This window comes from Phyllopteryx taeniolatus, chromosome 20, assembly GCF_024500385.1.
Source record: "Phyllopteryx taeniolatus isolate TA_2022b chromosome 20, UOR_Ptae_1.2, whole genome shotgun sequence".
Classification (NCBI taxonomy): domain Eukaryota; kingdom Metazoa; phylum Chordata; class Actinopteri; order Syngnathiformes; family Syngnathidae; genus Phyllopteryx; species Phyllopteryx taeniolatus.
The window spans coordinates 754,067-781,493 of NC_084521.1; the positions used below are offsets into that span (position 1 = coordinate 754,067).

The following is a 27,427-nucleotide window of genomic DNA, read 5'->3' on the forward strand; positions in this document are numbered from 1 at the left end:
CCACGGGTGTTTCACTGGATGTTTCATTGTGTGCTTTTACAGAGCGTTTTAAAACCAACGCTGCAGGGCTCTTTAAAAAAAATTTCCCACTTCGGGAGGTAAAGTTGACGCTTGACGGACAGGCCTGTCAAGTGTCACACTCGAGCACGTCCAAGTGAACAGGAAGTACTTTTTCTGCGAATGAGTCATCGTCTCGGCACGGAATAAGAGAGCAACTTGACGCTAATGAGCCGTGACGCAAGTCGGACAAAAGTCACCCGTGACCTGGTTTCCATGGCTACCGACAGCACCACCGCTGAGATGATGTTTGCGTGATGCCGTTTGCTGGACTTGCTTTGTGGAATAACCTACCAAGTTTGACAGCGTTAGCTACCTTTTTACGCTAACATCGTTCGGCTTCTTTTTACGCTTGCGTGAGAGCGGCTGATTGGAAATGTTCCGTGCGTTCGCGGGGTCAGAAGCTGTAAAGTGAAAACACGATGAATAATAGAAACCGGGGTCTGCGTATGCAAAATGATTGACGTTTATCTTATGAATGTTTTTATAAAGCCAGCACAAACAAAGCACAAACGCTATTAAACATGCATCTACACACCAATGTGTGTGTGCGCGTGTCCCCAGGTAGGCACGCGAGTCTGTGCGTGACAAGGTTGGTTCATCTGTCTGTCGATGCAAGACGACCTTGCAATCCGACATGCAAACGGCACACACGCAACGGGGGACAGACCGGCCTGGAAAAAAAACAAACAAAAAAACACAAAAAAAACAGTCCTTTCTATTATTACGCCATCAAATATGGATGGCAGTCCAGAAAATTGCATTTTCAAGCTAAAATCCACTTCATTAGCTACGCCTGCGCAATCTAACAAGCTCCGATACAAGACTGACAACGTATCTGTTATTGGGCGAAATTCATATTGAGAATGCACGGTTGACTGTTCCGCACACGTTTTCATTCACTGGATGTTTTACCGGGTGCTTCGCCAGGTGTTGAGGATTCATCGTTTTAATTCACTGGGTGTTTCAGTGGATAATTCACAGACGTTTTACTAAGTGCTTCACTATCCGATTCATTGGATGCGTCAGTGGATGTTTCGCATGTTTCAGTGGGTGTTTGACTCGCTGTTTCAGCGGCTGTTTCACTGGCTGTTTCATTGTGTGCTTCAGTGGATTTTCCACGACATTTTTCACTCGATGTTTCATTACCTGTTTTACTTGTGCTTCTGTTGATGTTTCAGTGGGTGCCTTGTTGGGTGAGTCAGTGAATGATTCAGTAAATGTTTTCACTCGGTGGTTTACAGGTTGTTTCGCTGAGTGCCTAATTGGATAATTCATGAGGTGTTTAACTGGGTCCTTTGTTGGATGTTTCACTGTTTGGCAACACGATAAAATAAAAAAACAAAGGCTGATAATGTTAATACTGTGAAAGGTTCAGGAAATACGCAATACATGTCTACACTCTTTTATCCCCCATCGATCTGAGTTACAATTAAACACCAACAACCTCTAGTGATGGATACAAAATGATACATGGCATTATTCAAAAGAGATTGAGAGTTGTGTCAAAATTGCAACTGTGTCTGTTGCTCATCCAATAAATAGTACCCCAAAGGCATTACTTTCAATATCAGTATTGCGTTATGAGAATCAATTGCAGTATCACAGTAACGATATTTAGGATCGATGCGTCCATGACTGTTCTTCAAATACTCCCTCGACCCTCCCAGCATGCACTTCACCTCTTGTTCCCACGTACATTCTCATGCAGATGAGATGAAGGGCCCGAGAGGATCACGTTGCCGTCATCGTGGTGGTTGTCTTCGTCCTTGGAGATTGACGTTTCTAGCTCGGGGAGTAAAGAAAGTACCCCCAAAAAAAAAAAAAAAAAAAACAGTAAATGACTTATGCCGAGCATGAAAGAAGCGAAAGGCATCAATTATTCATCATCAAGATCTGAGTACGTGCAACCGGAGGACGTTCTTGTCCAAATCCACAGAGTTTCTGGCAGCCTTTCAGGAATGCTGTTTTTCTCCCCCCGCCAACCCCCACCCCACGCCCAAGCCCCCAAAACATCGTGTGATCACAGACTTCTGCCAGCACGGCGGATGTGGAGCGCCGCCACTTTAATCCCGGTGTTATTTCACACTATGCGGCGTCTCGCCTCCGAAAGCATCAGCGTCAAAGTTTGAGAGCCTAGGCCGCTTCTGAATTCACTTCCAAATTCGTGAGCCTGCGGTGTACATGCACAAACACGCATCATACAACAAGAACAAAAATTCTGAAAATTGGAAGGAAGGTGCCGTGTTACCTTTTTATCCCCTCACAGTTGTTTGTTTTCAGGTGAAACGCATGAAGGTATCACAAATGATTACGTAAAGCTACAAAGTAGCTTCCTTTAAAGTCCCCGGTGTTTTGCTTATTTGACAAAACTTCTGGTTTGGCTTGCAACTTCACTTTGTTTTCATTTGTCTGGATTAGCGCTAAAACCCTTAGCGATGCTGACATCTGTTTTTTCACAGGCTAATTTGTCGTCAGGGAACACAAAACAGAATAAAGAATTTACTCACATGAAGACATGCGTTGATACAATGCTGGAGACTCTGTGAAGCTACTAGAGTAAAAATGTTGCCAAATCCTTGGTTAAGTCGTCAGTTAGCTGGGAATTGGTTGGTTGACAAGTTAGTCATTTCTGGACTTGTCTAGGCGGCACGGTTTGTCATTTAGTTAGTTAGCCTGCTAACCTATTGGTTAGCGCATGAATGACTTTTTTAGTTGTTAGCCAATTAAGTGAGTTTGTCATTTCGTTACATTGTCAGTTACCTCATTCATTGGTATTGGTGTTTAGTTATATTTACTTTTTTTTTTTGAGTGAGCGAGTGAGTAAGCTAACTAGTCTGCTGTTGAGTTAACTACTTTACAGTTTGCGAGTGAGTTATCCGTCTACAGGTAGTTCAGCCTGCCAATTTCTTATTCAGTGAGTGAGTGAATGAGTGAGTTAGCTAGCTATTTAGCTAACTAGCTGACTGGCTAATACTCCATCCAAGCATATTCAGCAAACAAATTTCCATAAAGAGACATTATTATCCCAAAACGGGAAGCGACAAATCCACCCGGGGTTTAAAAGGGGCCGCATGTAAATCGCAATTGTGTATATTTCACTTTGTTGAGGAGCTGTGTTTGACTCAAGGCTGAGTGCAATATTGCTTATTGTGTAAATTGGCTGGATGCGACGAGGACACGCGCGTGATGAATTGACGACGACGGCGGAGACAAATGGCCCCACAAAGCATCGGGGGCGTGAATAACAAACTGAATCAAATATGAAATGCATTCAAAAGGCGGGATAACGTCGGCGCTGACAGCATAATCAATCCGCATTTGGGCCTGATCTATTGGCCCACAGTTCCAGAAACACAAGCGTAAAAAAGCACACACACACACAAAGAGAGAAGCGCATTTTTCCTCACTTATCACTCATTTCCTTCCGTTCCTCAATTCTAACTTACTTTCTGCTGTTTTTCCACATTATTGCACGTGTTAGCCTGGTGTTTCAGCTTTCATAATCAAGTTTAAAGACTTATCCGTCTTTGACTGGCAAAAGAGCAGATGTAGCAAAAGTACTTGTACGCTGTCAGACTCTGAAATGTACTGAAAAGTAAAAGTAAACTTTTACAGTCAATTGCTATATACAATGTGCAGTACAATACCCATTTTGATAACTTAGCAGAATCAAAAGAACATGTTTGTCATTTATTTATCTAGCCAATTTGTCATTTAGTGAGTGATTTTAGTTTTTTTTTGTTGAGTTAGCTAATTTGTCATTTTGTGAGTTAGCTCACTAGCTAATTTGTTGGTTAGTGAGTGAGTGACTGTTGTTTTGTTTTATAGCCAGTTAGCCAATATATTTTTTGTCAATTGAGTGAATGAGTGAATTTGTCGTTTAGTTAGTTAGTTAGCTAGCTAATTGTCTTGCCAAACAACAAATTAGCTAAATCTAGTAAGTCATTTAGTTAATAAGATGGCTAATTCCTCATTTAAGGAGTTTGTTTAGTTATTTAATTAGCTAATTAGTTGTTGATTTTTTTGTGAGTTAGCTAGCTTGTTTTTCAATTTGTCAGTTAGCCAATTCATCATTGACTGTATGACTGTTTTTTAGTTGGTCAGTAAGCAAATTCATCAAATAGTGAGTGACTTTGTGGTTTAGTTATTTAACCAGTTAGTTGGCTAATATGTTGTTTATTTTGAGTGCATTAACTGAATTTATTTACCAAGCAACAAATATCGATCTAGTTTGTCATTTATTTATTTATTTTTGTTAAGATGGCCAAGATGTCGATTTGTGAGTAGGCTAGATTGTTACCAGTTAGCTGGCTAGCTAATTTGTCATTTAGCGAGTGAGTGACTTATTTATTCATTTCCTTACACTTGCCCATTTTAACTCGCTTTCTGTCGTTTTTCTACACACATTACTATTGCACGTGCGAGCCTGGCGTTTATAGATGAGTGGCGCCACTGACACTTTTGGCGACGGACTTATCCATCTTTCTTCCACGTTGGTTGGCGAAATAGGAGGGGAGAGGGAAAAGGTCAGCGCACTAATGCACAAAGTGACAGCAGATACATCACCTCAACCCACGCTGACTTTTGGCAATACACCCCTCATGCCGACACTCCATTTGCACGGCCAGGAAAACGGTGGCCGTGGCGAAGTGGATGCGCCTGTGTGCCAGCTAAACGGAGAGGTGGAAAGTTGCTGGCTTAAACATTTGGGGTACTTTAACAAGGCAGGAGAAATTGTCCTTCTTGTATGCCCGAATAAACAAAGAATAATATATTTGAAATGTAATTATTTCAACGTTATTTACTATTAAATTATTATCTGAGGAAATGCACCAAATTTTGGTATTTTTGTTACTGAGCTAATTTGTTGGTTAGTGAATGAGTTTGTCTTTAGTTAGCCAAGTTTGTGTGTGACTTAGCTAGCTAATATTTCATTTTGTCTATTAGTTTATTTACCATGCTAATTTATTGGTTAGTTTGTAAGCTTGTTCATCACTTAGCTAATTTATCAATTTCTGTGCAGGGTGTGAGGCAGCCAGTCAGCTAGCTAATTCATTGGTTAGAGGGTGAGTTTCGTAGCGGTTGGCTAATTAATTGGTTTGTCTGTGTGTTACGTAGCTAGTTTACCAATTAGTTAGTTGGTTAGTTAGCTATCTAATTTGTTTGTTGGTGAGTTAGCTAACTAGATAGTTTGACATTTAGTTTTAGCTCGCGAGTGAGTGAGAGGGCGAGCGAGTGAGTGAGTGAGTGAGCGAGCGAGCTATGTCATTGGTTAGTTAGTGAGTTTGTTTAGGTTAGTCAGTCTAGTTAGGTAGCTAATGTTTAAGTCTATGAATTTTTTGGTTAGTTAGTTATTTAGTTAGCTGGCTAATACGTGAGTTTTTCGGTTAGTTAGTTATTTAGTTAGCTGGCTAATACGTCGGTTAGGGAGAAAGTTTCCCATTTAGTTGGCTAGCTAGCTCATTTTTGGTTGATTACAAATATGTAGCATTATTGTCCAAGTGACAAGAAGCCAATTAAAACAAACGCAACAATATTTGTAGACTGCCATGTAAGAACTTTATTCCCAAAATGTTGGATGCCTCTAACTTCTCACATCCGACAAAGAACTTAAAAACGTGATTTTATACAAAATTTGAGAAAAAAATGCCATTAAAAAGAATATTCAGCATCCTCAATGGGGTATTTTTTTTTATTATGTTTTCTAAAATAAATGTTTATTTATTTTAAATTTTCAATTGAATATACATTATGTTAACCCCCCAAGGATTGTTTTTGCTGCCGTTTAGATTATTCACAGCGTTTATGGTCAAGGACATTAGGAAGGGCCGAGCACGTTTGCACGGGGGCATAAAAAGGAAGCACCCTTCATCTCTGTTTACGTTGAAACTATTGACTTAACGTATGGAGAAGGGTTAAATTTCACGCTCCTGCACATGGATTTCCTTTAAGGACTCAATAAAATTTGCTGCGGCTGGTTCGTGTGTGCGGCACGGTGTACGACAGGTTAGAGCGTCTGCCTCACAGTTCTGGGGACGGGGAGTTCCTGCCCGATGATAGCTGGGATAGGCTCCAGCACTCCCGCGACCCTTATGAGGATAAACGGCTCGGAAAATGGATGGATGGATGATTCGTGTGTGGTCGGTTCGAGGTCCATCTTCTTCATGGCCTCCATCACTCGACGTCCTTGCAGTTGATTGGAATGCAGCCCGCTTGTCCATCTGCACGCTCGTTAATCACACAACAAGCCAGCACCACCAACGCATCAAAGTTCTACGTCAGCAGAAACGCACACAATGGGTCAATAAGCGATAGAGGTGCTCCATCATTTGAAAAATATCAAAATATTATATTATTACAATAAACTTCTTCTGCTGGACCTACTTGTGATGATTTTCCACTTTATATATATATTTTCTTACAAATATGTATTCATTGTTGCCCTGCGATTGGCTGGCGAGCAGTTCAGGGTGTAACCAGCCTCTTGCCCGAAGATAGCTGGGATAGGCTCCAGCACGCCCACCACCCGCGTGAGGATAATCGTCATGGAAGATGAACGAATGAATGAATGTATTCATTGTGCCTGCAAGAGGAACTAAGAGTAGGAGCTGCATGAATAGGCGATAAAGATGGTAATAGGCTGGTGACACTTAAAGGGAAAAGTGTGCTTATTTTCAAAAATAAGTATCAGTGATGATGTTGTGGGTCAAGATGACCTTTTGTATGAATGAAACTGTAGAATAGGTTTAAAAATACTTTGTTTAAAAATTGGATACAACTTTTTCTGTTGGTCTTACATTTATTATTTTCTCCTTTTCATTACATAATTTTAAATGTTAAAAAAATTAAAAATACATATATATCCTTTTCTACTTTTTAAATCAGAAAATTCTTAGCATATTATTTTTTTAATGCATTAAAAACTTTTGGATGAAACCTCTTCAACTAGCCTTACTTTTTAATTATATATTATATATAATTATATATATACTGCGTTATTGTTTTTGGACAGGCAAACTCTCCCTCCTGCTTAAATATATATTCAATGTGCTGGCAAAAGGAGTTGTATGAGCAGGTGATCTACATGATGTCTTAATCATATAAGAGTATTTATTTGCATAAACAATAATAACCATACTATAAAGACAACCAACGAGAATAAAATGTTGATATTTCAGTTAGTATTTACTAAACATAACATCGATAGATAGATAGATAGATAGATAGATAGATAGATAGATAGATAGATAGATAGATAGATAGATAGATAGATAGATAGATAGATAGATAGATAGATAGATAGATAGATAGATAGATAGATAGATAGATAGATAGATAGATAGATAGATAGATAGATAGATAGATAGATAGATAGATAGATAGATAGATAGATAGATAGATCCCTACCATGCAACAGAAAACCTAAACGTGCTTACAAATGAGGGCTTCTTCTTCCCTTTTATGTTTAAAATGTTCAGAATTAATCGGCGACGTCACATTTTGTCTGTACATTTAGTTCTGTTTGCGTCCGTCTGTTATTGATCTGAGTACACAAAAGTGTAAAAGATTTAATTAAGCTAATTGGTGATGTCACAAATCCTCCCCTTGGGTCCGACCTTCTTCAAATTGGATTTCGTTTTAAAGTTTTGTCAATGATTGAGAGTGTGTGCGTACGTATTAGTGTGCATGTGCTTGTGTCATTTTGCACGAGGAACTCACAACTGTGGGTAGATGAAAGCCGACATGTTTGTGACCGGAAGGGTGAGGGGTGGATTGGAAACGTGATTTTAGCAGACAGCCGAGCCGGACGGAGATGCACCGAAGGACGCCCACACACACACACAATCTCCCCCCCCCCCCCCCCCCCCCCCACACACACACACACACACTTTATGAAGGCACGTATGGAAGCGGACCGATGATGAACAGCTGCCGCTTTGACGAGTGAGCCAACAAACATACTTTCATCAAACCTTGACCCGTCAGGAAGTGGAGCGTGACATTTTAAGGGGTGCGCTGCCATTGGTCACCGAGAACGCGACAGGAATACGAGGCCGTGTGGCCAAGACAGGAAGCAAAACATACAGCCAACCGATTTTGAAGACATGATTGTTTCTGGGTTGTTTTGCAGTATACAGGCACATCCAAATTTAGAGTTGTACACATTCAGTGTGGTACCACGTTGCGCTACAACATGAAAGTAGCAGTTGTTTGTACATCGCGACATCAGTGCTAATTTCCATTAGCCCGTCTATGGTAACATTATATGTTAGCTTAAAGCCAGCCAAATTATATGGTTTGGTTGAACACTTGTGAATGTGTATGGTTTCTCAATATCGCAGATTTACACCTATCGCACCTTGCGTGTGGACCGTATCCCCGCAATCAACAGGCATTCACCATACTTGTGGAACAAAGGGAGAAACATTCTATTTCCCTGTCGTTGTGGGTGAAACCAACGACCTCGGGTTGACGCGGCGCTTCGGCCCCCACGTGCCACGGGCACGACATGACCTTTGGGTGGCGTGACCTTTGGGCGTGGTGTCACACGGCGGCTCCAGTGGCCTTTGACGTGCCGCCGTGATTGATCTGTGCTGAAGGCTTTCGAGCAAAAGTCAAGGCGCCGCTATAGATTGCCGCCTCAACGGGCTGCTGCAGATTGACAGTAGGAAGAGGGAAACGTTTAGTCATTTGGATTAATTAGTTTTGTGTTGATTTATTCTAATTAGCACACTACCATAAATATCTATAAATAACACAGCAGATGGCACAAGCACTAGTTTGACAAGATGGAAACAGGTTTGAGTCATTTTGATGGGTTTATTCTATTTATTGCACTACTATAAATATCTCTACCTATTAACATATTTCCACATATTAACACAGCAGACAGCGCCATTAGGTTGCCACCTCAACGGGCTGTAACAACAGGAGGTAAACAAGAAGACAGTTTAGTTTAGTCACTAATCATTTTCATGGTTTTATTACAATTACTGCAACACTGTAAATATCCATTCACAATACAGCAGAGGGTGTTGTTAGTTTACTGCCTAAACGAGCTGCAGTAAATGGACAACAGGAAGAGGGTACATTTGGGGTCTTGTCATTTTGATGGGATTATTGTAATTATTGCACTACAGGAAATATTGTATCTATGCATAAAACAGTAGTCCCGGACTGTTAATTTGCTGCCTAAACAGGCTGTAACAACAGGGCGGAAGCAGGATTTTGAACTACTGTACTTGGGTTTATTGTAACAACTGCAGTATCATAAATACCTACATCTGTAGATATGTATATATAATAACACAGCAGAAGGCCGCATTAGTTTGCTGCCTCAATAGGCTGCTGGAGATTGAAAACAGGAAAAGGGAAATGTTAGTCATTTTGACTAGTGCATTGAGTTGTATTGTGAAGACAAAGAGCATACTAGTACACGGACCTTAAACTGGATATCAAGGATATGGAATAAATGCTTAAACTGCTTCCAGATCCTTGATAAGGAGGCTACTAGTGCGTGAGAACTATGCAGCAAAGTTAGAAAAACAGTTTAGCGCTAACGACTCTAAATCAGTCTGGCATGCATTCCAAACGCTGACAAATTACAAGCGATGATCCCCCCAAGCTGAGAACCATAGCACACTAGCCAACGACTTGAACACCTTCTACTGCAGATTTGAAAAGGACACTTTCACACCCCACACCCACCCAGCCGCACCACCGACCACTATCACTCCACCGACTTCTGCGTTAACCATCCACGAACAGGCTGTGAGACGCATCTTCAAACAACAAAAGATTAACAAAGCGGCAGGCCCAGACCATGTGTCCCCATCCTGCCTCATAGTCTGTGCAGACCAGCTCGCTCCAGTCTTCACACAGATATTCAATAAATCTCTGGAACTGTGCGAAGTACCATCCTGTTTCAAACGCTCCACCATCATTCCAGTCCCCAAGAAACCTGCAATCCCGGGTCTAAATGACTACAGGCCTGTCACCTTGACATCTGTGGTCATGAAATCCTTTGAATGTCTCGTGCTGGACCACCTCAAGAGCGTCACAGGTCCCCTGCTGGACCCCCTGCAGTTTGCCTCCGGAGCGAACAAGTCTGCGGATGATGCAGTCAACATGGGACTGCACTTCATCCTAGAACACCACGACGGGCAGGACACAGCAGGTGAGGCTGGGGGAGGCCACCTCATCCACACGCAGCATCAGCACTGGGGCGCCCCAAGGTTCTGTCCTCTCTCCGCTGCTCTTCTCTCTCTCCACGAACGACTGCACCTCAGCGCACCCAGCTGTCAAACTCCTGAAATTTGCAGATGATACCACTGTCATCGGCCTCATCAAGGACGGTGATGAGTCTGCATATCGACAGGAAGTGGAGCGGCTGGAGCTGTGGTGCGGCCGACACGACCTGGAGCTGAACACTCAAAACTGTAGAGATGATCGTGGACTTCAGGAGGCATCCTTCGCCACAGCTGCCCCTCACGCTGTCCAGCTGCCTTGTGTCAACTGTCGAGACCTTCAAGTTCCTGGGAATTACAGTCTCTCAGGACCTGAAGTGGGCGACCAACATCAACTCCGTACTCAAAAAGGCCCAGCAGAGGATGTACTTCCTGCGGCTTCTGAGAACGCACGGCCTGCCACAGGAGCTGCTGAGGCATAAAAATCCTCTCAGACCCTCCACATCCCGGTCACCAGCTCTTCCAGCTCCTTCCCTCAGGTAGGTGCTACCGATCAATGCAAACTAGAACTAGCAGACATTCCAACAGCTTCTTCCCTCTTGCAATCAACTTCTTAAACACCTAACCTACAATTCCATTAGAACATACTGGCAATTTTTTACTTGAGTTCGTTGTCACATTTCTGTGGGGCCAATTATATACTACTCCTGCATTCACTGTAGTAGTCTCGCCACGCGGCACTACTTGCATATCTGTTGTTGACCAATACTGGCCACTCATGCCAGAGTAGCATCTGCTCCATTTGCACACTGATTGAGGAGTATCTGCAACATTTGCACAATCAACATTGTCCCAGATTATCGCACTACTCTTCACTTTAAACTGCATACACTCCTTGAAGTCTCTGCGCCCTTTGCACAATGGTCATTGCACCGGACTATTGTAATATTAGTCATTCGAACTGCTCTAAGTACTCGAGGACTCTGCATCTTTTGCACAATCGTCAAAAAAAAAAAATGTACCGGCATTACCAGAAACCTAGCAACCCTTTATTGCTCAGTGACTGCTTTTTGTCAATGTCTTTATGTCTCAAAAGTGTTCTCTGTTAATTGACTGTCTGTTGTCGTACTAGGCGGCTCCAACTACCGGAGACAAATTCCTTGTGTGTTTTTTGGACATACTTGGCAAATAAAGAATTCTGATTCTGATCCTAGTAGTTGCCTTATTATTGCTACTAGTGCAGCATAGTAGTTTAGTGCATTCTAGTAGGCCAAACATGGCACTACTAGTGGGGGAAAAAATACTAGTAAGGCACAGTCGTTCTACTAGTGCACTGAATTGTCTTACGGAAGAGAACAAACAGCCTGATATGGACTAAAAAGATGTATGTAAACCTTCCTGGTCGTAAATGTCAACTGTTTGAGGTACGGTGGTGTTTGCAGGCTTGTGGCACCACCCAGTGGCTAAACTAGATAATGTTGTGGCATGAATCAATTTTGAATGCGTTTCTGAATTATTATTTTTTTCTTTTAATAGTATGATTAATTCTCATAAAAGTAATCAAATAAAAGCACGAAGAGAATCAACTTGGCGTGCAGACCTTGTACACGTGACAAACAATATGTATACTTACTTTATTTTGGCTCCACCAGGTTAACATTTCCCAACTTGCCCCCTCTGCTTGAAGGAATAGAAACGATACACAACCAGCCGGAAGATTTTATGTCACCTAAAAGACCCGAAGGTATCAAACTTCCACTCGCTAAAAAACTAAAAGAGAAAAAAAGGGCTAAATGGCGATTCTGAAGTTAGTACTACCGCTGTCTGCTGTTGTTAAATTACATGCTATCCTGTTGAGATTCCTCGAAATAAATTATGCCTCTTAATAACACAATGTATTGTTAATTATGATAAGAATAATATATAGCGTTAGTTATGAGACACGGTTAATCGAAATATAGGGAAATTGCCAGTCAAACGATAAAAAATTAGCTCAAGTGCTCAATGCTAAGGAAAGTGGGCATATTCTTCTTCGTGACTTGCAAAAATTTAACACGCGCTACGCTGCCACTAAAAGGCTTTGCATGTAAATTACAAGATGCTAGGGTTTAGGTGTTCCCCAAAAATCAGCTTTTAAGGCCACAATCTAGAATATAGAATATATCGCTATAATATAGACTAATGTATCATGTATAAAGTATAAAACATGGCATATGACGTATTCAAGCAAAAAATTGAAACATTCACCAGACAAGCTAAAAATGAGCTCAACCGCTCATGCTAAGAAAGTTAGCATGCTCGCATTTCATAGCTAACAACATATTTTAAGACGCGACTTTGTTTGGATGAGCAATGTTTTATTTCATGGTACTAAATGACTGATAAATGTTGAGTCAGCCATTTTGTTATCTTGTAACTTTAGAAATCTGCTTGCTACATTACCATACTTTTTAATTCTTTATGCTGGTATATATGGGTACATTATTTTTACTTTTGGCTTTTCAAGCATAACAGCCGAGGTGATTGTGTCTTATACTTTCTTGTAGGTCATTACAACTAAGCACTGATCATTTTACTTGAAGCGTGCCAAAGAAACAAAAAGTAGCATAAAGAGTCACTGTAAAAAGCTCACAAAGGAGCTTTGTGAGCTTTGACAAGCTGCAGAAGCACTTTCAACTGAGCGGTCGTGTGCGACAAGATGTTTCTCGTAATGAATTATTCTTGGAACCGACATCAACCAGTTCTCTGAAATAAGGCCATGAATGGGAAATATCTTGTTTCTTTAAATCATTTGTATTGTCATTAACGCTCTCGGGTTCATGTTTCTCCATGTCATTGTTTTTCTTACAAAGACCTCCACCGCAGTTGGCTCATACTTCTATTTAGGTCTTTTGTATGTTGTCATCACTCACAGAGGTTAAAAAAGTAACAAGCTTATTTTGACAAAAAAGTGCCATCCAATGGCGGTATAGGTCACATACAGTCGAACCCAGCAAAAAGACTGAAAAATAATCTTTATAGTCACTGAAAAGACAATAGTTATACATGGTGGCATTTCTTTAATAATAAACACTTGCCAAAAGGAAAAGAAGTGTAAGGGGAGAATTTTTTTTTAATAAAAAAAAAAAAAAAGAGAAACACCTTGTGTCCTTTTGTGTTTTCTCATTTTACATCATCGCTTTTTGCTCCTGGGTCTCTCTGTCAGGATCAGATTTTCTCATCCAAGTACTAGCAGTCCAGTAGCATTTTTCTCAAAAATACAAAACAGAACGCACCAGAGTCGACATGATGAGTTGTTCTTCTGCTTCGTCCATTGCTAAAAGTTTTTAAGCCTACTAGAGTCAGTAGTGCAAATCATGACTACTATACTGTGAATAGGAGGAAGCAGTCACGGGAAGGATACCAATGTAGCGGGCCTGCTAAATAATTGAACACTCCCCTCAAAAAGTTTAATTTAAAACACTTGTAGAACAAATTACAAAAAAATATGAAAATGGTCTGAGCAAGAAAAGCTCCTCCCACTTCTGGTCCGAGAGGCTTCAAATCGCGAAACGTCACTTCCAGTTTGCTTAGAAGGGCAGCCCTCGTCCTCTGATGGTGGAGTTGACGTGAGGGACGAAGCCGAGGGGCACCTGGTGGGAGGGCGAGGCCCAAGCGTGGCCCGGCACCGGGATGGGCGGCGGCGGATGAGGCGGCACGCCGTCCTTCCGGATTAGAGCGTGGTTGTACAAGTGGAGGGCGCCGGGGTTGGGATGGCCCTCCACCGGTAGGGGGCTGTATTCAAAGCGGTGGTCCTTGTCCCCGGCAAACATCATCCCGGGGGGTCCGGTGGCGGCGGGGCACGGCGGGGGGAAGGGCTCAGGGGGCCCGGCATGGCCCGGCCCGCTAAAGACGTCTCTCAGAGAGTGAGGAGGTAGCCCCGCGCCCAACATGTGACCCATGAAGCTGTCCCCAAAGCCCGTGGGGGTGAAGGGGGGTGGCGGCGGGTGACTGAAGTCACCCCCGTAGCCGGGCCCCTCCGCAGTGGGGAGAGGCGGGTAGTCGGGCTCGGGCGGGCGGGCACCGCCGTCACCTCCCCCGGTCGACGCTATGGGTGGGGCGTGGCCGGGCTTGGGCTCAGGCGGCGGCCGTCTGTAGTCTAGGTCAGCGTGCGGGGGCGGCTCTGGGGGCTCAGGTGGTCTCTGGTCTGGGGGCAGGATGGGGACCCCGCCCATGTCCAGCACTGTAAAATAAATGAAAATAAAATTGTATAATGAAGCTCCACTATGTCACACATTTATAAGCAATTATTTATAAGTTTTTACAGTATTACAGTCCCAATTGTTTTAAGGTTTATAATTATTGAAATGGCGGCCGACTGGTTAGCACATCTCCCTCACGGTTCTGAGGACCCAGGTTCAAATCCGGCCTCGCTTGTGTGGAATTTGCATGTTCTCCCGTGCCTGCGTGAGTTTCCTCCTACATGCCAAAAACATGCATGGTAGGTTGATTGAAGACTAAATTGCCCGTAGGTGTGAATGTGAGTGCAAATGGTTGTTTGTTTCTGTGCCCTGCAATTGGCTGGCAATCAGTTCAGGGTGTACCCCGCCTCTCGCCCAAAGATAGCTGGGATAGGCTCCAGCACGCCCGGGACCCGCGTGAGGATAAGCGTTACGGAAAATGGATGGATGGATGAATTATTGAAACATCCACGTTCATTTCCGTTAGCCCTTCTATTGAGTCACATTATTTTTGCATTTACCTAGCAGACTTTTGTTATTATATGATTAGGGTGAACATTTTGGTGTTTTAATGTACAATGTTTCATTCTCTTTGTTCTATGCCAGTTTCAGTCAGCTTCAACTTGGAGTGACTAATACAGCTTCAACTTGGAGTGAATAATAAACAGCTTGAAGCGAGCTCTTTTTGGATAACAGCAAGAAACTTAATTTCCTCTGTTTTTCATGTTACTCAATTATGTTAGTGTATGTTTTTCTACAGTACAATATAACTGCTATTTTTTTGTTGTTGCTTTTCTCTTGAGGCTGGAACAGATTAATTGCATTTGTATTCATTTCTGTATATATGATTTAGTTTATTTTAGAATCTTTCCTTTCCCGTTGGCATATTGGAGTTTTTCAATCCAAACCTTGATCTTAAAACGGAAGTACTTCACAAAGCTTGCTTTTGACACCCCTATCTCAGGACTAAATAAAAGTCAAAATAAGACTCTTTACCAGGTGAGACCGGTCTTGATTTTGGAGGTTGTTTAACGTCGGGGGGAAGCGGGGGCGCTCCCGCTGCCAGGTCATCGGCAGCAGCGGCGGCCTCCGCCCCGTCAGCGCCGTCCTCCTGCCTCTGAGCCTGCAGCAGCTGAGCTAGCAGCATGGTGACGGCCGTCTGGGTGGCGGCGGCCCCCTCGGGCGGCACGGGAGGGGAAGGGGGCTTGGGTACGGGCGGGGTGCGGGGCACGCCGGTCGGAGCGGCGGGCTGCGGGGGCTTGGCGGGCGGCGGCTGAGCGGGGGGCTCGGTCGCGTCAGCGGGCGGCAGGACTTTGGAGAGCTGCTGCAGTGTCTCTTGGTTGACCTTGGAGCTCACGGCCTGGAAGAACTGGGCCGGGTTGGTGCCGCTGTTGGGCGGACCCAGGAGGTTCAGCAGGACCGCCAGTTGCTCCTGGGTCAGCTGGGAGTTGGGACCTTTCGGGTCTGCGGAGGGAACGACACCACAGTGGTTGATCCAAAATTTATATTAGGAGTAGGGGCCCCGACCGATTATATTGACCGATATGAGCCCTTAATCGGCCAGAGTTTTGCAGATTAAACACCAACACAGCCTTCCTTTTGTCATGAAATTGTAAATGACGAGCATGGCTGACATTTGTGTGAATTACATCCTTCTCTATCCTCTCATATGTCCATGACAACAATGTCTGTAAGTATATAAAAGTTTATAAGGCTTATATTCATGCTTAGAGGACATTATTAGTGTGTTGCTACCAAAATGTATACATTTGCTAACTCAATTTGGATGATATGAAAACTGTGTGTGGCTGACAGAATTGTATTCTGTGTGAATTGCGTCCTCTTCCATCCTCTCGTAAGCCCATTGAGATGCAATGTCTAAGTTTATATGTATATAAGGTTTATATTAATGCTTAAAGGGATTATTAAAATTGGTTTAAACTCTGTAGATATATTTAAAATGCAACTTAGTCAAAGATGACGTTTTGACATCTGAGAAAGGCGTCTCTGCATCACTTCATGGCAAGTAGAAGAATTGTGATTTCATGTTCAAAAGCGTAGTGCATACTGTAAATAATGTTTTGGCACTAACTAGCAATGTCCCGATCTAACTTTTTACTTCTGACCGATACTGCAGCCTTGAGTTTTGGCCAATACCGTTATCCACCCGAAATATCAGAATCGGCCTCAAGAAAATCCTTATCGGTCGGGCCTTAATTAAGAGGACCATTTGCCACGCCTGCAATATGCAAACCTAATATTAGCAGTAGGAGTCACTAAAAAGGTAGCCATGCGCATTCGCGCACTCACCCAGCTGTGCAGAAGCCGCCGCACTCGGGGCTTTGGTGCCCCCGGGAGCGGCGAAGCCCTGAGGGGTGTTACTGCGGCTGTCGTCCAGGCCCAGCTCTTTGCGCGGCGCCTTCGGTGGAACGGCCAGCTCCTCGGGCATCTGCTTCTGACGCCGCCGCTTCTTGCTCCACAGCTCGTGACAGTCTTGCCACAGTGGAAGACTTTCGACATTGAAGACGGGAGTTGAAACACAAAATGGGACATTTAATGGAAAAGTGACTATTGAATGGCTTGTATACAAATAGGTGTGAGTCTCTGGAGTGCCGGCCCACCAATCAAGTGTGAAATTAAACAACAAAGCAAGCTGCTCCCTATTTTGGAAAATGTGCCTGTGACCGAGCCCTTCTGAGGTACACAAATTGTACTGTCACAAGTTGGCTGATTTACACAATAACTGCCCCCACACCCAGTTACACCATCCATGAATTAGCAGCTATGCTGAGCGAAACACCATCGAAATCAAAGCCAAAAGGGTAAGCAGAGCTGCATTAGAGTTTTGTCCTCGGTGACGCTGTGTTCAGAGGTGGATTTGTGCTCATTGACGTGTATGAAGTGCTGCCTCGCCGAGCGAAAATGCTTTTGTGGTCTTTTACGGGCACACCCCCGAACGCACACTATGCCTCCTTTAAACATGACTAATGAGATAGGAAAACGTACTCTGGCGGTGGCATTTTGTCCGGGTCCACATCCTTCAGGAAGTCGCAGCCCAGCGCCTGCTCGCCCGTGCAGCGCTTGCTGGGGTCAAGGTTCAGCATGTGGTCAAACAGGTCCAGAGCAGACAGAGGGATGCTGAACCAAAAGTCGACAAAGTGCAATTAGAAATGCAGAACTCAAGTCAAACTGACCAGTTTTCAAATTCACCACATTACAGAAACACATTTCTTTAAATGCAATCATTTTAGGATCAAACTTATTGTAGCCTTCTTTTCTTACTTAAAAGAATATATATTTTGGAAATGACTTGGTAAACCAACCCTGCTGCTATTTTGTGGGTCAAATAGACTTAATACCATTTTTTTTTTTTTTTATTAAAAAAAAAAACTTTTTCCCTGAATTAAACCTTTCCTAAATGAAACTTCTGGAACGAAAAGGTTAGTCATGGAATTAATGAGATTTGACAATTTCAAGTCAAGGTTTAAGGTATACTTTTTTTTAGGGGGCAAATATCAGAATTAGAATCTTTGTCACTGCAAAGTGTACAACAAAATTGTAACAATAAATAGAAAGATAAACTCATTGCCATTTCCTTTCATCTGTCACACACACATTATGTAAAACTCTTGATATTATTTCTGGGACCTTCGTATATTCACCCAAAAACTTTTTTTCTGAAAATGTTGACTGCTAAACAGGCAATGGGTCAATTGAGCAGTAAACATTTTTGGGGCATAACAAAGAAACAAACGTAAGAGAAGGGCTAAGACGGCATTCGAGGCCAAGTGTGGGAACTCACAAGGCAAACTCCTCCCGCAGTCGTCGCCTGTACTGCTTCTTGGGTTTCATGGTGTTGAAGAAGGGAAGCTTGATGACGTCCGGCCACACGGCGGGACACGGACTGCCGCATATCCGACTGAAAGACACCAAAACAAACTGTTTTTAAAATACAGCGAACGCAGATTTTTAAACAATCAAAGATTATTTCAACTTTAACCAAAACGCAACCACTACTGAAACATTCTCAAAATAGATTTCAACCTCTGTGAACTTTGCTGTAGCCTCTAACTTACCTGATCAGTTCCAACTGGGCAAGCTCCTGGTTAGCTTGAAAGATGGGCTTCTTGGTGAACAATTCCCCCAGGATGCATCTGTGAAAGGTGTAATTTTTAATAGGATTTTTATTTTTGAGACAAATAGGTCTCTTTCTGTATTCTTACCCGCAGCTCCACACGTCGATGGCCGGCGTGTACCTCTCTTCGCCCAGCAGAAGCTCCGGGGGGCGGTACCACAGCGTGATGACTTTGTTGGTGTACGGTCGACTGGGAATGAGACTCAGATGGTGAACAGGGCCGTTTACTTTTTGAATGCTGAAGAGCTGAACTGAAATGCTGTTTTTATTCTTTGGCTTTCAACTCATCTTAAGACTCAGCTTTTAGTGTTTTATGATCTTACGTTTGATTTTTATCAGCGTACAGCACTTTGTTTCCAGCCGTGGCTATTCTGAAGGTGCTTTATAGATAAAGTTGAGTTGAGAATTGAATAATGTGAATATGTCGAAGTTGGAATAGTTTCAGTCAGTTGGGAAATGTGGAAGGAGGAGGTCAATATGTAAAATGTCTGCATGGATTTGGGAATGTTGTCATGGAAAATGTGCATGACAAAAATTTGTGAATTTGCAGAGAATGTGATAAATACTTCACAAAATGTCCTGCGTGAGCTCCGCAAGTTTTGTTGGAATAGTTTAAATCAGTTGAATAAGTACTACGAACTATGAAAGTATGAGTTCAATTTTCAACATTTACATTTTCATTCATTTTTAATGATTGTTTGTGGAAATTCTGGAACTGTGGGTAAAGTAGAAATTTTGGGAACGTAGAAAATACTTCCCTATATGTCTTGAATGATGTTGAAATGGGAATAGTTTGAATTGGAGGAGAAAAGTGGAAGGAGTATAAACAGTGAAATGTGGCGGAATAATAACTAGAGAATGACATTTTCTAAATTGCGTGTGAATGCTAAAGAGCCGATGCTGAACTGCAACGCGGTGAAATTGACTAAATTGTTGAAATGTAGGATGTGACACTTGAAATTAGAAAGGTTTGATTTTGTCAAGAAATGCGGAAGGAGCAGGTAAATACGTAAAATATCTCCAAAAAAAAAAATAAATGGGCATTTTAATAATGTGCAAATCATTTCCTCAGATATCTTGAATATGTTGAAGTTGAAATGGTTTGAATCAATGGATAAATGGAGAAAGAAGCAGAACTGAGAGAATTGACGGGGAAAAAAAGAATTTTTGGTGCAGAACAACACGCGAGCGATGAATAAATCAAGACCCAGCGAATGTCGACTCACCTCTCTTCAGAGTTGTACAAGCGAGCGAGGCCAAAGTCTGCCAGCTTAATTTGACCTCTGATGAGGAGTGAGAAAACATGTTTAAAAAAATAATAATAATAAATAAACAAAACAAAAGTGGTTCATGAATAGCGTGGACCGACTTGTTGTTGAGCAGGATGTTGGAGCACTTGATGTCGCGGTGCAGGAAGTTCTTCTTGTGGCAATAGTCCAGGCCCTCCAGCAGCTGCCTCATGAACGACTTGATGTGGCTCTCGTTGAAGTGCACCAGACCCGACTCCAGCAGGCCCATCAGGTCGTGGTCCATGTACTCGAACACCAAATAGAAAGCACCTGCACGTAAAAAGGAGGAAGAAACTTTATGAGTACAGTGAAACACCACATTACGCACACCCGCCTTCTCGCAGAAATTTCAAAGCCACCATTTTTAATGGGTTTTAATCTAAAGTGCGGTACCCCGTTGTGCCACAAGATGCCAGGCAGCGCCGTGTTGTATGGGAAATTCACAGGAAGAACAAGAGGAAGAAAAGGTCCCCAACAGTATAAGTTGCCGTTCCCATTGAGCAGGGACAAATACTGATGAGGATTGTTGTAGGCTCTGTTTGTAGCAGTTGTTTGAAGGTGTATAATTACAGCAACATCTAATGCTAATTTCTGTTAGCCAATCTATGGTCTTTTGCATTAACTGTTAGCATTAAGCTAGTGGACTTTTGTTAGCAGGAATTCTCTAGTTTGGATTAACATTTGGGGATTAGAACATTTTCATTTTTTTCATTTGTATGTCTTGCTGCTCCACGTTAAAGTAGCAGTTGTTTGAAGGTTTAGAAGTACCAAAACATCTATGCCAAATTCCCTTAGCCCGTCTCTGGCATTTTGCTTTGCATTAAGCTAGTAGACTTTTGTTAGCACAAAATGAAATGTTTTGGTTGAACATTTTGTTGTTTAAATACAAAATGTTTAATTATTTTTTGTTTAAGGTGTCAGCTTTCTTGAACATCAAATGGGTGGGACAAAAATAGCTTGAAGCAAGCACGCGTTGCCTCTTATTTAGAGAATTGGAGTCCTCTAAATAACATCACTTTGTTTCCTCAAAGTGATGTTATAGTCTCCCATTTCCTGATAGGAAGAGTGTGGGAAAAGCAGCTAAGAAATAATTTAAAAGTGTGTTTTAATAAGTTTAAACGGGTTTGAAGTATGTGGGAGAGCCAAAAATTATTATTATTAATTTTATTTTTTTTAAATCTTTTTATAAGGTCTCCCTAAAATACGGATTTTCGTCTATTGTGGATGACTCAGGAACATACCCCCTCACAAATCAATTATAAAAAAAAAAAAAAAAAAAAAAAAAACAAAACCTTCCGTGTGATGTGGGGAGATAAGAGGAAGCGTACCTTTATCATTTTTAAAGTCCAACGCGTCCTCCTTATCTGTGACGATCTCCTTCATGTTTATGATGCTCTTGTGGTTGAGCTGCCGCAAGATCTTAATCTCTCGGATGGCCGTGATCGGGAAGCCCTCCTTCTCGTTGTCCAGACGCACCTTCTTCAAAGCCACCATCTCCGCTGTGGTAAAGATGACCACATCCGCTTTAATTGCATCTCAACAAAGCACTGAGAGTGCTTAGGAATGAGCATCTCTCACCCGTGTCTTTGTCTTTGGCTTTGTACACCTGCCCGTACGTGCCTTCCCCCGTGATGCCGATGATCTCAAACTTGTCCACGCAGCGCTTGCCCCAGTCAATCTCAGTTTCTTTTATCTCGCCGTATCTCGGGCCGCACATTCTGGGAAGGACAAGGAAACGTTTTTAAAGGGGAGCCATTACGTAAAAGTGCCTTTTTAAAAGGATTGTCTACAAATAGTTGGGTTTTTTTTTTTTTAGAGCACTGTTTCCCAATCTTTATTGAGCCAAGGCACATATTTTACATTGGAAAAATCTCACGGAACCAGCAAACAAAAAGATGTAATCTGGAAGAAAACAACAGGAAATAACTTTTTTTTTTTTGTGTCTGTTGAGTCTAGAATGAAACCCGTTTTTCCCCAAAAAATTATGACTCAAGACTCAATAAGGATTTTTTTTTTTTTAAATGTTTCAAACTTTCAATTAGCTAAAAGAAGCACAATAGACGCAAAAACTACAATTTCAAACAAACGATATATTATTGATATATTTTTTAGAGTTTAGGTTGGAAATAACAAAATCCAATAACAAAAGAGGAACCCTTGGGACGTTTCATGATATTTGCATACACACAGCTAAAATTTTTAATAAAATAAAAATAAAAACAGCAAAAAAAGGAATCCTCACCCTTGGGACAGTTCATGACATTTGCATACAGGCAGCTAAAATGGTTTTAAAAAGAAAAATTTAAAAAAAGGTAGCAAAGTGGACACAAACGGCCAACATAAATCCCAGCCAAAGGATGAAAACAACACAGCTCAGCGATGAAGCTGAACGTACTTTGGCCTCCTACGTGGCGTTTGTGCCTTCTTCTCCTCGGCCGGGCTGCACGGGGAAGACGTACGACTGGAAAGAAGCGGCGGCAGAGGCAGGTCAGTGAGGAGGGGTCGGCCCTTTCGTTCAGATTTCTTCTTCGCCAACACACAAACATCCTTTGTGCTGATAAATGGAAAAGAAAAAATTTTTATTCACGGCCATTTGTGTAATGAGTCATTTAAGTCATCCCTAAAAATGTTTATGATTGCCTAGATTATATTTAAGTGATGTTACAACGATAGGCTCCCATTTAATAACGGCGAGAGTGTGAGAAGTTTAAAGCGTGTAGGGTCAAACTATTTTTATATTTTTGATATGGTCTCGCTACATTGCAAATGTTGACGGCGGTTTGCTTTAATGTAACGACTGATACTTACCTCTCGCCTTTATCCATTTGTTCAAGAACACTCAGGGGAAGCGGAAGGGACATGATGCTAGATGCAAGCGTCCCGCCGGCTCGATCCTTATCTTTGTTCGGCCCCGTCGCAGTCTTCCTCTTGGAGTCGTCTTTGGCCTTTCCGTCTTTGTCCCGGCTGGCGGGTTGCTCCGTATTCCTCTTTGAAGAGCGGTCGGAGGGCGACTGGGGCTGGCCGGACGTGGGCGTGCGCGGACCTTTCTCCACCGTCACCACCGCTGTCGGAGGTGCGGGCGGAGAGGGCGGGCGTCCCTTCCGGGCCGCGTGGTTGGTCTTGGGACTGGGCTGGCGAGCAGCGGCGGCGGGCTTGGTCGGCGTGGACGCGCTGCCGGCGCCTTTGGCTTTGGCGGCGGCCTCAGCGGCTTTGGCCTTCTTCTGCTTGCTGAGCTCGGCCGCCAGGCTGCTCTTGAAGGTGAGCGTGCTCGGCGAGAGGCTGGAGGGCCGGCTGCCGGAGCGAGAGTGGCCATGGCGGCTGCGGGAGCGAGAATGCCTGGCAGACGAATACGGGCTTCGGCTGCGAGACCTCGCCGATCGCCTGGAAGGGAAGATTTGGGTGTCGAATTCAAGAAAGTGTAAGATCATTTTTCATCCTTTTGGACCACATTAAAACAGTGTTAAATGTGATGTTATCGTTATTGCTTGTATACCAAAAGTATACCGATGGGGACTGAGGCCTGACACAAATTGCCTAAATCCACAAGTAATTGACACCTGCCCAAAAAGGTTTCTAATTGCCAACAGATGTCACAGGAAGGTATCTGCATTGAGTTTTGTTCCAAGCAGCAACATACTTGATTTGCTCAGTAAAGTTCTCAGCACAGTAGGTGGTTGTGTGGGTATTTGTGTTTGACTATGTGGCCTTTGCACAATGGTCATTGCACCGGACAATATTAGTCATTCGAACTTCTCTAAGTGCTAGAGGACTCTGCATCTTTTTGCACAATTGTCAAAAAAATAAAATAAAATGCATTACCAGATAACTAGCAACCCTTTATTGCTCAGTGACTGCTTTTCGTCAATGTATTTATGTCTCAAAAGTGTTGTCTGTCAATTGACTGTCTGTTGTCGTACTAGAGCGCCTCCAACTGTTTTTTGGACATACTTGGCAAATAAAGATGATTCTGATTATAGGTAAGAGATGCATAATACAGTCCTGCTCACCATTATTGACACCCATGATGTTTAAGTACTTAATGTGGAATATCTCCTGAAGAAATTTAATCAAGTGAAACATTTTGCTACATAGAAGTTGCATTCGATACAAAAGAGCAAATGATAACATTTTATGGGCAGATAAAACAAAAAATAAGAGCTTTTTGGCAATGTACACAAACAGTACGTTTACAGACGGTGCAATGAAGCCTTTAAGGAAAAGAAACACCCTGCCAACAGTTAAGTATGGTGGAGGATCCATAATGCTTTGGGGCTGCTTTGCTACATCTGGTAGCGGAGGCCTTGATCGTATCGCTGGCATTATGAAATAAGAAAATTACCAAGAGATTTCCGAGCCAAATGTTTTACAGAGTTTAAGAAAACGTTTGAGCTTTGTGGCGAAGACAAAGACCCTGCAACTGCTCAACAGCTTGAACAAATTGGAAAGGAACAGGGGGAGAAAACAGCACCTGAGAAGTACAAAAAGCTTCGAGCTGAATACAAGAAACGTTTGGAGGATGCCGTTGTTGTTAAAGGGTGTGTAACTAAAAAATATTGAGGGCTGCCAATATTACTGCACATGCTGTTTTCTGTTTTTTTCTTTGAAACTCTAATATCTAAGTTAAATTACTTTATATCTCCAATTAAAAGATCCCAATGATTTCCATGTATTTTACAATACATTTTATTTCTGAGGATATGACACAGGTTGTGCAAAAAAATGAAGGGGTGTCAATAATGTCAATAATGGTGAGCAGGACTGTATGTTTCCCTAAAGCCAAAACTAGTGTACGAGGAAGTAAAATTACATCTGGGCTCGGACTCAGTGGTTAACTTGGTGATCCAACTTCAAAGCTTCACATCTGAGCAATTGACGGTTAAAAGGGGGAGGGGGGGAAAACATCGCCTTTGGCAAAAGACAAAATGTGTTTTGATATTTTGATGTATACGTCATTAACCAATAACAGTTCTGGGAAGCGACATCAACGTGTTTGTCCTGGTTTAGTTGCCACTTGTGACGAGGGAAGCTATAAAAAGAGGCAACTAGTGTATGCGCTGTCAATGTAGCTAGCACAGCTCAAAAGTAAAATTACAACACATTATGACGATGATAAACCAGATGGCAATGAAAGGTTCACCGCCTGTGTCCGCGTTGGCAAGGATCTGGACTTTCAGGATCATCTTCAATGGCCAAGATCAAAATTAGCTACTCTGACATGTTGTTGTTTCATCATATTACTGTGAATCCTGCACATTCACCGTTTGGCATCTTTTTGGGGAGCTTATCCTTTCACCTATTTGCCGTTTGTACACAGGTCAAAGCCATGTCTAATGGAAAAATACCACTTGGGTGCCAATTAGTGGCAACGACGAACCTTTCACTACGATTTTGGCCTCTCGTGGCAGGGCTGTGTCCCGAGTGGGGGTTACTGACTGTATTCTTGTATTATTGCCATCTTACTACATTTTAAGTGCTCGTTATGGCGAAATCCATGCTAGGATCTGAGCCTTGCATCTTACCTGACATCTGGACTCGGGCTGAGGGACTTCCTATAGGGACTCCGTGATCTCCGCCGGCCTCCGAAAGGACTGGCGACGAACTCCCCGTGCTCGTACGGACTGCGTCGGCCGTAACTGGGAGACCTTCGCCAGGCGGCGGGACTGGCGGGGGATCGCTTGCGCTTGCCGCCAGAGTACGAGCCAGGCGACTTGGCGAGGCCGTATGCGCCGTACGGGTCTGCGTCTCGGCCGTAGTAGTTGGGCGCGGGAGAGGTTCTTTTGCTCGGGTAAGCGGGGCTTCGCCTCGATATCTGGTTGTAACCGGGCGGAGACTGGTAGTTGTACGAGTAAGATGTCCCATAGGGACTTTCGGCTTTGAATCCCGGACTTCTCCTGTAGGTCCTCAGCTCGTCATCCCGATACGACTGCGGAGGAACGTCTCTGTAGGCAGACGGCGGTTCTTTCTCGGCTCTCGTTTTACTCCGTTGCCTTTTGGAATCCCGTTTGTCCGCAGATTCTGCTGACTGACCAGTGGACGCTCTCTTGCCGTTTTTGTCGGTACTCTTCACCACGTCTCTGTGGTTTTTGGGGTCACTCGGCCCAAGTCCGCTGCGGACCTTTGAGTTTCTCTCCCGATTGAGTCGCTCTTTCTTCTGGCCCGGATCCTTGCTCGCCGGCTTGCTCCTTTCCGCCAGTCCTCTGTCGGGGTCATCCTCGATGAGGACGACGTCCTTGCGGTGCCTCGGATGAGACGCCGGGCCGTTATACTCTCCAAAGTCACTCAGTCTGTCCACGGAGATACGCTCAACGTGCCGGTCCAGCTTGGGCGAGGGGCTCCCAGAGAAACGCTCAGACTGGGAGCTCACGTCTTCGTACTCCACCAGCGTCCGAAGTTCAGCTACCTTCCCAAAAGTGCCACGGCGGTCACTGACGGTTCCTTCGGTCGCACCGAGGTGCCACAAGTCCTTGTCCTTGGCCTGCCTGCGTTTCTTCCGACGGGAAGCCGAGGAGCGTCTCTTGTCTCGGTGTCTGTCCCGCTGAGCAGCACTGCTTCCGGGCTTGCTCGCGTTGCGTCTGTCCTGCCTGTTGGCGTTTCTCTGCGTGGAGGGACTCTGGCCACGGCCATCGCGAAGTACATCCGAATTCGGCATTTATCTTGCACCTATGCCACCCCCACTGAGAATTTCATTGAAATACGTTCCCGGTTGTGCGGAGGAACATAATAACATTGGGCTAGTTAGCATCGTTATTCACATTTGGAGATCACCAGCTTAACGTTAGCATCACAAAGCTAGCTTGATCGTTTTCAACCCGATTACCAACCAATTCCGCCACACACTCGCGCAACAATATGACATTCAGCTAGCAGTCGACGATTAAACACCCGAACTCCGCGCCGTGCATGATTACGGACTGGCTAGCACATGCTAAGTCGAGTGGAGCTAGCTTAGCCTCCGACGGCTAACGGTACCGAGCAACGCATCGCATAGCGACTGGTGGACAAAAGTGCAGGCCCGAGGCCCGTCCGGATTTACGGCTCCGGCTCCGCCGATACGTCGCGGCCGGTCCGAGCGAGCGCTTCCATCCACGGCTTGGTGGGACAAGTCAAAAAAAAAGAAAAAGCTCACTTGTCAGCCTCCCTTCTCCCAGTCCCGAGGCGCCACAAGGAAGAGGAGCGGCACGCGAGCTAGCCCAGTTAGCCGCTCGCTAGCCAGCTGAGAAGCTTTTGTGCGTGTGTGTGTGCGTGTGTGTGTGCGCGCGCGCGCGCGGTTCTCGGCTTCCCCACTTCCAGCCACAAAAGAAGCAGTCAAAAAGCGGCGTCCTCCGCCGAGTGGCTCGCTCCCAATGGTGGCGACACGAGTTGCTTCCGGGGGCCAAAGTGTGAGCGGAGCGCTTGATCGTAATCAAGTTGCCCAATGGTGTTAACTTTGTTGGCTCAGCTAATGCTGCCGCTGCTGCTGCTGCTGCCGCTGCTGCTCAACTCTTCTTTCTCGGGCCCCAGACGAGCTTTCAAACTACAGGCCTCGTGCGCCGGCGT

General features: G+C 43.7%; 1 protein-coding gene and 1 long non-coding RNA gene across 4 annotated transcripts; both read right to left on the reverse strand.

The window, feature by feature from the left end:
• Positions 1-358: 358 nt before the first annotated feature.
• Positions 359-12,300, reverse strand: LOC133470164 (uncharacterized). Of its 3 annotated transcripts, XR_009785890.1 has the most exons (4): positions 11,881-12,300; positions 1,757-1,842; positions 596-731; positions 359-461 (listed from the first exon to the last, which is right to left on the reverse strand). It is a non-coding gene; the product is annotated as an uncharacterized LOC133470164 (long non-coding RNA). The 3 variants fall into 3 exon arrangements; XR_009785888.1 differs by lacking the exon at positions 359-461 and having other exon boundaries at positions 526-731; XR_009785889.1 differs by lacking the exon at positions 359-461 and having other exon boundaries at positions 526-731; positions 1,757-1,846.
• Positions 12,301-13,244: 944 nt separating this feature from the next.
• On the reverse strand, positions 13,245-27,391 carry cdk13 (cyclin dependent kinase 13). Its single transcript, XM_061758267.1, has 14 exons — positions 25,411-27,391; positions 22,700-23,272; positions 22,287-22,445; positions 21,470-21,609; positions 21,220-21,390; positions 19,972-20,161; positions 19,829-19,885; positions 18,691-18,792; positions 18,544-18,621; positions 18,270-18,386; positions 17,474-17,605; positions 16,778-16,977; positions 15,464-15,931; positions 13,245-14,469 (listed from the first exon to the last, which is right to left on the reverse strand). Exons 1-14 carry the CDS (start codon positions 26,538-26,540, stop codon positions 13,817-13,819), a joined length of 4,170 nt encoding a protein of 1,389 aa, XP_061614251.1. The 5' UTR covers positions 26,541-27,391; the 3' UTR covers positions 13,245-13,816.
• Between the last annotated feature and the right edge of the window lie 36 nt (positions 27,392-27,427).